At 36.3% G+C, this 12,234-nt stretch overlaps 1 protein-coding gene across 1 annotated transcript in view; it reads left to right on the forward strand.

The window, feature by feature from the left end:
* Positions 1 to 6,086, forward strand: part of hhip (hedgehog interacting protein) — a 38,616-nt gene extending 32,530 nt beyond the window's left edge. Inside the window, 2 exon segments of the mRNA XM_030148696.1 lie at positions 2,545 to 2,693; positions 3,534 to 6,086. Coding sequence (XP_030004556.1) covers positions 2,545 to 2,693; positions 3,534 to 3,730 — 346 coding nt within the window. The 3' untranslated portion in view covers positions 3,731 to 6,086.
* Positions 6,087 to 12,234: the final 6,148 nt, after the last annotated feature.

Below are 12,234 nucleotides of genomic sequence, written 5' to 3' on the forward strand. Positions count from 1 at the left end.
CCACTCCCCGGCTCTCACACATACACCACCCCTCACAAAGTTGATAAATTCCCACAGTGGCTGTTGACCCAGCTGCCTTTGTCAAGTGGCGCTACCAGCAGGTGCTGTTTTCACAGCCACCCTGGCAGTCATACAGAATGTTTAGCAGTGCTGCTGACCCCTGCCTGCTATTAACAGTGTTAGATACAGACCCCCCAATTCTCCAGGGACTCTTACTCTTTCTGTCTCTCCCTCTCTTTCTGTTTGCTTCCCTCCTTCACTCTTTTTTTTAACTACATGCAGCCTGCAACAACAAAAGCCAGCGCGGATGAAGTCTGGAGTTGGGTGCTGATGGGAGCATGGGAATCAGCCCCCCCAACCACCACCACCCTTCTACAAATTTAAAGCAACTTTAAAGCGCACACTGCAAACTGCTGTCAGCCACTGTGTCCATCTGAACACTCACAGCATTTTTTTTTTTTAAATACTTATTTTTCACCATTTTCCACTTTATTCAGTAAATATTTAGTAGAGAGAAACACAAAACAAGGAGGAAAGACAGAAGGAATGACCTAGGCCAGATATCAGACAAAGGCTGCTGCGGTGTGTGGTATGGGTTCTACTAGGTGAGCCGCTGGCGCTTCTAGAGCACTTTTTTCTAAGCCCGGATAAAGCATGGGCCTGTCTAAAAACATTCAAAACATTATCATGACAAATCATTTCAATCAGCTGTTTACATACTGTGCATTGGAGAACGTTGTTTTTCTGCTTTAATATACAAAATAAATCATCCAAACTCCATCCAGTTTAGTCTTCAGCTGTGATGAATGCACTTACAGTTTACAATTTACATGCATGCACTCAACCCCCAGACTGAACCACAGATCTCACCTATGATTTTATTACCAGCATCAATGCACAAGAGTGTATGTCTGTGTGTAAAAGTGTGTGTTTGCATATGCTTACATTGTCCTTCTGTATCCAGCTAAGTGTGCGTTGCCTCATTAGCTTTTCACTTCAGTACAACAGAAATGTTTACGCCTTCATATTTCTGTCTTCTACAAACACATACACTAAAGTGTGTGTGTGGGCCAGTGGGCAATAGGCATTTCACATTTGAACTTGATTATGCACTCGCAGTATTATTTCCAGATTTGTAGAGCGTGATATGAAATGATTCTACTTCAACCTCTTTGCTGATGTGCGTGTCTAGATGTTTGTCTTATTACGGAATGATCACAATAAGTCTCTGTGCTGTTCAGACATTACGCATATGGTGCAGGGATGTTTGTATGTGTCTGCATTTTCCAAATCATGTTTATATTGAAGGGAGCCCTGCCTTTTATTTTGAAATTCAAGGAGGGAGAACTTCTGCAAAAGTCAGAAGAAAAACAGTAAAAGAGCCCCACTTAACACTGTCCCAGATTCACAGTCTAAAGCAGTCAGAAAAACAGATTCACAGTTGGTATATTAAAATTATCAGCATGAATCAAGGAGATACATAGTTCCTGTTAACTGTTCCCAGAGGACTAAGAACCTACTTCTCACTGTTCTCATAAACAATAAGTAATAATAATAATAAATTTGATTTATATGGCATTTTCGATCAAAGTGCTTTATAACACGACAATAAAAGAGTAAGACAGTTAAAAAAAAACAAAAAACAATGAAATAAATAAAAACAATTCTAAATAAATACAATTCCAATAAAGGCAATAATGACAAGTTATGATCAGAGTAACATCAAAAGACTCAGAGCAACACAGCTCAGGCCTCATATCCAACAGTAAACAAGTGGGTCTTCAGCTTTGCTTTAAATACCTCCACAGAACATGCCGATCTACTGTCAAGGGGCAAACTGTTCCACAGGGTTGGTGCTTAAAATGAAAAAGCCCGCTCACTAACTGACTTTTTCCAGACCTTGGGAATACACAAAATACCAGAGTCCTCTGAACATAGTGAACATGCTGGCATTTACGATTTCACCAGGTCTGATAGGTACGATGGTGCAATGCCACTGACTGTTCTGTGAGTCTGAAGGAGCACCTTGAAATCTGTTCTGACATGGGCGGGAAGCCAGTGAAGGGAAGAAAGCAACAGAGGGATGTGGTCAAATTTACTTGGTCCAGTCCGAAGGCGAGCTGCTGCATTCTGGACATTCTGTGCTCTTCCTTGGCAAACCAGAGAGAACAGTGTTACAGTAATCTAGTTAATCCTTAAAAGACAAGGCAGGTCTGAGCTTAGTGATGTTCCATAGATTAAAAAGGTGATTGTTTGCATTTTTATTGTCTCATTGCAATGAGACAATAAAACATACTCATTGCAAGCAATTTCCTGCAAAGGATCAATAAAGTATCTATCTATCTATTGCAGTGTATTTAGATAAAAAAAAAAAAGTTTTGAATTTGAAACTGGTGATCTTGCACATAAACTATTTAATGTTGTATCAAGGCAGAAGTGACAGAATTTAAGTGCAGCCTAACTAGTGCTGTTTCTGAGTCTCTAACCTGCCCTGTGCCCCTTTGTCTTCCACATGCTGACCTTTCCTTCTCACAACTGTTGCAGGCCTCACAACCCAAAGGAGTGCCAGCGTCAGGTGGAGCCACCAGAGCTGCTGATGACAGCTTGTTCCAGGCACTGTAAGAACGGACACTGCACTCCTACTGGCAAGTGCTGCTGTAGCCCCGGCTGGGAGGGACCCTTCTGCCGAGTTGGTGAGTGTCCTTATTCCAGTTGCTGGAGCACTGGGCTGCATCTGGGCACCAGTGAAGTAAATCTCCCCCTTAGCCCGTCCCCTCTGACTCATCAAGGATTGGGACACCCCTACCCCTTCATGTGAACGCACAAAATGGAAGGGGAGGGCCAAGGGGTGAATTGGGATTGTGCTTATCAGTCAGCATACCTCCACTTTGGAGAGGCAGACCGGAGTACTAGCGTAAAAGCCAAAGTGCGGCTTAGCAAATTGTATTTTGGACACCTAAATAAATATCCAGTATAGTGAACATCAGTAATATAACCAGACACCAGACTGCTCCTCCAGGAACAGTCATTTTCCTTCATGGAACACCTAATTACTGGTCTAGTGCTACCTGAATCTCTTAGTTTGCATGAATTTTTCTATAACTTTTGGTTTTAGCTGGTTATCAAAGAAACTGATTAGTTAAGGCAACGTTAGATCAGAAACTCTGGACTCCTTCTACCAATAAAGTCTGTTTGCTTTGAATAAAGCTTCACTTCTCCAGTAGGCTGCAAAGACAGAAAAAGTAAAATATTCTAAATACAGTGTACATTTGAACTGGCAGATTTTTTTAGGCTTGAACATATTGATCCTGTTTTTGCTGCCTCCACATCCTACTTGGTTTCTGTGCTGGTAGTCTCGTCTGCTTTTACACACTGAGCTTGTGTCAACCCCCAGCTACCGTGACTGCGAAGAAGTACCTCATACAGTTGCGCAAACCAATTAAGCTTTTAGTGATCAGTGCAAGTCATTTAACATCCATGCTAAGTCTGATTTAAATGTAACCAGCTCTTCTCTTACATTTTTGTGTCCATAGCCAAATGTGAGCCAGGCTGCCGCAATGGAGGAGTGTGTATGGAGCCCAACAAGTGCCTGTGCAAGAGTGGCTACTCTGGAGATCAGTGTGAGAAGAGTGAGCGGGGAATGCCCAATGACCAGGAGAAAGACGGCATATTGGACCACATCATTGACATGACCTCGTACCTCCTAGACCTGACCAGCTACATCGTATAGGGGTGCGCAGAGGGGGCCCGCTCCCTGCTTTCACCCTCAAGTTGACACAAATCTACCTACTACCACCAGCCGACTGTAATGAGGTGTCTCTAATATGGCCTCTTAATCTCCCTCACGCATACACACTCACAGGATCCCCATCAGACTGCTTTCATCCACATAACCATACCAAACTCCTCTTTCGCCTATAAGCTACATGCTCTTGAGCACCAGGCCTGGCATCCAAGCCGTGTTCACAGTACAGAAAGACCTGCCAGCAGCAGCGAGATGATTGACAAGCATGGCCAAGTTATGGAAGTTCCACTAAGACATTTCCTCACTCCATCAGAAAACAACGCCCACACACGGCTGACTCAATAAAAACTCCACTCCTGGTGAGCCACAGAGGACACTCCACAGGAACAGACCATTTTAACTCTAGACTTTGAATGTTTTCAGGGGCTATCTGTTGCCTTACATATGTAAGACCACCCCAAAAGACCGCTGAGTTCGATTTCAGTGGAGACCGTTGCTGATTCTGGGGCTTTCTAAGGATTCAGAAATGTAAGAAGTGGTGTGTTTGATGAGCTCAAGATCCATCCATTCATAATAAAGAAAAATAAATGTCAGTATACGCAGACTTTGAAGGAACACTCTGCAGCCTCAGTCATACAGTAGGAGCTGAACAGCTACAACAAGCTAAGAAGCCTTTGTAAATCATGGGTCTTATAGAGCCTGCAGTGTTTTGTGCTGTACTATTCTAAAGGCACTAAAACAAGAGAGATGTACCATGGTGTCTCACTTATGTTATGTTTAGCCTGTGGGCACATTGTCATGAAAAGCTAACAGTATACAGTATGTATACTTTTGATTTATTTTGCAACACTTGGTATCAGTGTACAGAACAGGTCTACAGCAGACTGTTATCGATACAGATAAGGAAGGACCGAGTGAGAACATTGTACTTGTCAAAGCCAGTTTCATACAATCTGAATGGAGTTATTAGCTCCCATGCACTGTATTCATTTTTGTTTCATTCACTTTATTATTCGAAATGAATTTAAACATGCATTGAAACGCAATGAGAGTAGTTTCACATTCACATACACCACACTAGCACAGGTATGGTTTAACTCCTTTCATTGCGTCACACACTGAAACTAAACCCGAACTTCAAACTACAAAGGGAAGAAATAGCACGGTGATGTATATTTCCAATAGAGCTTACCTAAGTACTACTTAGCATTGCAAAAAAAAAAAAAACTATAGCATTACTATTGTTATCATAGAGGAGGGTTTATTTTTTTAAGCTTAATAATATATGGGAGAGAATGGTGTTTATAGGAAGCAGTTTTACACTAAGCTTGTCAGTTCATGTCATTTCATGTTTCTTGTTCTTATACATATGCAGCTTTTTCCTCTGTTTCCTCCAAGACGTGTGAGGATAAGTATTGTTTTCTACTTTTCTTTTTTTTTTTTTTTCCGAGTAATGCATGTCTGTGCCTGCATAAAGTAATTTGGAGCAGTCGGTCGAGTCCATTTAATTCTTTTCCCTGACGCGTGGTTTCATTACCGCTGTCAGAAACGTGTCTCTGCCATCAGATGATCAAAGATCCAGTCGGGTCCACCAAGTCTCTGTGGAAGCGCATCACAGTCAGAGGCTGATCTTATCTTTGGAGAGCAGATTTAAGGTTAACCTGAGGATCTGGCTGATGGAGATAAGTCAGAAATTGCAAAAGTCAGTGTTTGTCTCTAATGAGCATCTGACTCCACCATGTACTCAGAAAACACTTAAAACACAGACTGGGATTGTCTGGAGCCACATTAAATGGTACATCTTTTTAGGAAGCCAGACTGAGATTTGTACAGACGCATGCCCATATTGAGAAAAACGAAATTATCATATTACCTTTTGCCATTTCAAATCCCATAAAAGAGGTTTCAACAGGACCATCAGTCATTGTGTTCAACAGTTTGAAGCCAACCGTGTGCAACTCTGCAAGTTTAAGCATCAGTGTCAGTAAAGATGTATTTGTTTTTCATCTCCCACCTTGTGTTTGCTGAAAGAAATCAACTCTACCTTGTCTAATGAGTCAAAAAGGAATTCATGCTGTAAAATGGAAAATTATACTTTTTTAGCACTTAATGTGAAAGTTGCATTGTAGCTGCTGAGACGGCGTGGTGTGAATAGAATAACCATTTTCATTATTTAAGTAGTTACACAAATAAAATAATTATTTAAGTTCTCTATGTTGTTTTTACCATTGTACTGTATGTGACAATTTTTTTATTCCTGTATTGTAAATAAAACTAGGGATAACTTTGTTTCTCTTCAGAAATATCAATATGTCTATTAAAATTTATAGCATGTCTGAAATACTCTGTTGGTATTCGGTTTCTTCTGGTATTTTTCACAAAACACCACGCATGGTCTTGTGGAAAAAATATAACGCTAGGAGACTTTCCTTGAAAAACTTACACATACACTCATGGTTTATTACTTAATATTAAATATTAAGTAATAATATTATTAATTAAACTATTCTAAATATAACAGTAAGTGTAAGGACAGAAGATTAAAACCTAAGTATGATGTTAGAACATGAAAGGTTTCAATGTGATTCATCTTGTATCAAAAAACTACTTTATCTGGTTTAAACATTTCATAACATATCACATTATCATATGTGTTTAACTTAGAGCTTGATATTTTCTTTTTTTAATATGAATGTAATGATACAATAAAAATAAACTAGAAAAGCATTCGGGGACCTCCGCCAAGGCATATCAGCATTTACAGTCTCCGGCCGGCTCTTGGCATAGGTCATTTAGGCAGTTGCCTCAGGAGCCAACTGTTGGAGGGGGCGCCACTGGTAGTCAAATAACAAAATAAATAATATAATAGTAATTATTATAGTAAATAAAGAAATACTGGGACTGATAACGTGATAGTTTCTCATTATTTATCTTAAAAAGAAAGAAAAAAATATGTTATGAAAATATTTACATTTACAAACCACCCTTTAACAATAAATTGTGAATAACCTGAACAAATATGAACAGTCTGAAATGTCTCAAGAATTTTAAGCTAACGGTAACAATATCAGAACCAGATTTATTACCAAGTAATTTTTACATTACAAGGAATTGGTCTTGGTTCTGTTAGTGCAAACAGTTAAAAGAAGCAGATATCAACAATAACAATAAGAATATAGAAAAAAATGAAATAAAATGCTGCCCGTTACTAAATGTTTTGTGCCTTTGTAGATCCGATCTGTAATGCACATGTGTAAATGATAAGTGGAGGCATAATACTATTAAAACTGCACCTATTTTTCTAAAGAAATCTTGTTTTTTTTTTCCAGGTTATTCACATTTTTTTGTGAAAGGATAGACTGCAAATGTAAAGATTTTCATAATTTATTAATTCAAAGTTATTAGGTTATTCTTTTTTTTTTTTTTTTTTTTTGCACTAAAACAAAGAAAATAATTTTTAGTTGTCATCATTTATAGGTTATAATGCTATTATTTTACTGGTCTGACCCACTTGAGATCTTTGCCACAAATCATGTCTTTCTTGACTCGTGAAATTATCTTTGAAACTGACAAACATCTTATGTTTAATGATGACACAATTCAAACTGGGTCAAAAAATGACTCGTCTCTATCAACCACTGTTTTATTTTTTTCTGCAGTCAGGACACAGCGGAGGGGGCGGGGTTTGTTAACTGTAGTTTGTGATAATGCTAGTAAAGTAACATCTAGATATGGGTGGAAACGTCTCAGTGGACTGCATCTCTTATCTCATAAGATACACATCATCAATACCAAAACAGCCGTTAATTCTGCATATTTCACCTTGTTTAAGTGTGAGGAGAGAAAGTAAAAAAAGGTGAAGATCACCACAACTTTGGTCATGATGAAACTGTACAGACACAACTGGAACAGGAGCAAGACTTTGACTCGACCACTCTCCACACATGAAAATAATTTGTTACAATGTGAAAATCATCTTTGTCTTTTCATTATCTTTTTTTTAATTATTATTATTTTAAACTGTACATTTACATAAACATGTACTTAGACATAAGGAACCACAGAGACACAATACATTCTGATTACATGCTGATTCTGATTTTACATAAATCCTAGATGTCTGCAACATTAATTCATTTGATTATTACACTGGTCAACAACAAATTTATTGTTTAAGTTTTTTGAGCTGATTTAGGATAATTTTGGTGTGCTGCATCCAAAAATCACATTAATTTTGCTCAATCAGGTCAACTTTCTGAACTATGCTACATATTGGCTTTTTAACATTTTTGCTTACATTTATGGGCATTTTCACATCATATGATACAAAATTCTTTCATATTTCTTGCAATAAACGAGTTCTGAAGATTTTACTTTTGCCAATTTATGATTAATGGCTTTTTTTAATACTTCAGGTGAATGAAATTACTTCGACTAGAAGATCTTGCAAAAATAAGCCTGACGTATTCTGCTACATCTGCGGTGAATACACCATTGTACCTAACAGGAATCAAGTCACAAGTTTCATAAAGTGTGCTTACCAATCTTATTTTGGTATTAAACTTGGTGACCAAGATAAAGTTTGGGCGCCACACATGGTATGTAAGTCATGCATCAAATTTTTCAAAATCAAATTGGCAAAAAAAACCTGACCTGATTGAGAAAAACAGATGTCATTTTTGGATTTAGCGGTGCAAAATGGTCCTAATTCAGTTGAAAAAAGCTAGACAACTTGCAAAAAAACATTTTTTTTGTAACCCAGTGTTATTATTATTTTTTTATTTTTTATTTTTTTAAATTATACATTTACTCAAACCTGTACCTAGATATAAGGAACCACACAGACACAATACACACACAAAAAAAATCATACAACAAACCTACAAACCTATTAAACACAAAAGATTTTCATTATACCATGAATCATGTTATATCCATCCATCCATCCATCTATATACTAGATCCAAATACACCAAGAACAGTAGAGGCTAAAACGTACTGTACACATATATAAATGCAAGTACAAATATATTTAAAAGACATAAAATAGAAATAGAAATAGAAAATATCCCGAAACAGAAGAATTCCTAAAAATATACAAATCTGAAAAAAAATGTGTTCAGATTAAATATAAATGACTTGGACAAAAAGTTGACAGAAAACTGTGCGTATAGTCTTTGTATTTATTCTGCTTCTTTCTCCTCCAGGGAGTTGTTATTTGTATGAGAACTGTAGAAACATATTTTCACCATCTAAATATGACCAAAAACTGCAGCACTACTTAATAAACCTTGAGGTGAGAGTGTTTTGTCAAGTTGTGCAAAGAGACTCGTTAAGGAACACGGTGAATATCTACAGTTTCCAATAAAACTATTCTCTGGTGATGATATAATTAACAGCTCCAGAAGACCTACTTTGCTGAAATGCTGTTTCCCAGGTGAAGAGTGATTTTTTTTTTTTTTTTTTTTTTTTTTTGTGGCCTAGTGGTTAAGACCCTTGCCATAAAACCGCAGGATTTTATTTTAGACATAATCTCTCATAATGACACGGTAATAAAACATGTAGGCACCCTTTATTTTTGGTCCTATATACTGGGAACTGTCTCATTTCTAGTAAGTCAGCTGCAACATTTCCACTGATGGTTTTTCCTCCAAGCAGGTAAAGAGCACAGAGACGGATGTTGAGAGCATGTTTAAGTTAAACCGGGGCCAAAGTGGCTGCATTCCCAGTCTTTTCCCTTCAATCTGGCTTAAATGGAAAAGCTGCATGCAGAGCTGACACTGAGAGGAGAGCTGAGTGATGGCTGCTATGTCGTCATGCAGCGTCATGGCATCCCTCAAAAGTCAACGCAGTAAAAAAAAAAAAAAAAAGTGCTCATTTGAAGTGGAAATTCTCCGCTCTTTCTTTTTTTTTTAGGAAGTACACAAACACGTTCATGCGTAGAGGCACACACGCAAGAGCCACTGCTGATGGCAATATTAATTTCCTTCTCAAAATACCAATGAGGCTTTGTGTTGTATAATGATAGTGAGTGGAGACCACCCACTTCACTCTGGTTTCTCTCTCTCACACACACACACACACACATACACACACACACGAGTGCACACACTGCCATATTTAGAGTAATGCAATACCAACTTGTCTATGCACTGTTCAGTTCCAATCAAAATTGCATAAAGTGGAACTGTCCAATAGTGCTGCAAGGTCCAGCGTATATTTGAGTTTATACACTATCTGTGGCATGAATCATTACTTTTCATTTGGAATAGGTTTCTTTTTCCTTCCCAAAGGGCCCTTGTCTGGCTATCTTTCCCAAACAGTGTAACCCAGTACTTTGAATAAACATGAGGAGCCTGTATACCAAATATTTGTAGGACTGAGATGGCTGGAAGTGCATGCTATAATATTGTATACATGACAGAAAAGGACGACACAAGCGATACTTATAGGGTAACAGGAGGAGACCTGCGGATCAGGGAAAAACAATAAACCTGTGATTAAAAAGGCACACATCATCCTCTTCTTCCTCATTCAGTAGAACGTGAGGAATTCATTAGAATGCATTTACTTGTGTGTTTATCTGTTGTGTCCTCAAGTGGGTATGATAGATACATATAGATATACACACTGTAAAAAAAAACAACAAAAAACGGTATTATTCCGGCAGCACGGGTGCCAAAAAATACTGTTAAATAATGGAAAATAACCATCTCATAAAAATATGGTAATTTTTCATAATTAAAATACAGCTTTTTGCCCTAAATTTACGTAAGATTTTGCATATTTTTTTTTACTTTTTAATATTTAACCCTTTCGTGCATGAATTATGAGAACCTTAATTGAGGGTTTTTTTTTTTCCTGAGTGTTTTTATTCCTCTTTATAAATGAAAAAAAAATAAATAATGCGACTGAAATAGTTTTTTATTAACCTATTTTTCATGGAGTTGCAAAAATGTCTACCCAGCTAGACACCATGTGTTTAATTTTTGAAGCAAAGAAATATGTTTTTACCGAGACACTGTGTGAAAATTATGAAATAATTTTTAAAATGTTGTTAATCTGATGTTTTGTCACATTTTAACACACTTTATGGGGATTATATGCAAAAAAAAAAAAAAATAATAATAATAATGTTAATGACAGTCTAACAACAATGATAAGCACCTGATTTACACTCAAACATGTTAGTGCAGATCAGTTTTATCAAGAACAGCAAAGTTACAGTAATAGCATGAATTGCAGTGTATGGGATGATGCTTAAGTGTCCACTGTGTTGGTTGATATGGAACTAAAATAATAAAATCCTTGAAAATACGATAAGAGAACTGCTGTAGAATAGCTGTCCACTGTAGTGACCACTATGCATGAAAGGGTTAATAAAGAATATTTACATGTATTAAAACAATCCAATTACCTGTAAATATGAACGAATATTGTTATAAAACAAATAATAGGGCTTAAAATTGCAGAAAAGTTCTGTTATTAGTCAATGTTTATCACATAATTTTATGTTAAAAACTTGTATATCAATTAATATTTGATGTAATAAAATGATATACCACACATAAAAACATTTGATTTATCTTTCAAAACCTGTCAATTAACTGTAATTAAAATAGTTGTCTGGATTTTAATTCCAACAATTTACCATTAATTTAAGTTGATATTAAGTATTAACATTATATTTGTAGGTTATTCTACATTCAGTCTTGTGGCTTTTTTAGGTAACTTCTTATAAAAGAAGTACAATTTTAACATAGAACACAAAATCAACAACATGCCCAATACCCACAATGCAATGTGCCAAACATACCACAACATTATTTTTACTTTTAAAAACTATCATAATACAGATAACCAACCGTTTATATTTACAATATTCTACTGCTAATTTAAGAATATGTCAAATGTTGTGGCTGAATGACATATACTTTTCAATGAGACTAAGTTATACAATCCACCGATAAAAAGTGTATTTTGACAGTTTATCAGTGCTTATACATGTTACACATTCACAAAAACATACTTTTTCAACATTTTTGTTGTGAAACGTCCCGTAATTACACAAGATATTTGTCCATTAACAAACAAGTCTTGTTAAACTTACAGAACAAATACTTCTTTTACGGTTAATTGTCAGTAATTTTATCTCGTTTTATTTTGTTTTACAGTATTAAACTTGAAATTAACAGTTTAATGTCATAACTAGAAAATAAATATTTGTGAAATTACCATACATTTGCAAATGTATTTTAATTGTATTTTTCTGTGGAAAAAAAAAAAAACAATTTTCTTTTAAAAAATGGAAATTTTATGGTTATTCAAAGTTACAGCTTTTTCATGTTATTTTACATTTGACATGCAAAATCACAGTCTATTTTTGCAATTTCATTGATATTTTCCCGTAAAAATACAGGAAAAATCTGTAAAATAAATGGTAAAAATTCAGTTAAAGTACAGATTCTTTTTACAGTGCAGTGGTGTGC

Source organism: Sphaeramia orbicularis, chromosome 1 (assembly GCF_902148855.1).
Source record: "Sphaeramia orbicularis chromosome 1, fSphaOr1.1, whole genome shotgun sequence".
NCBI lineage: Eukaryota > Metazoa > Chordata > Actinopteri > Kurtiformes > Apogonidae > Sphaeramia > Sphaeramia orbicularis.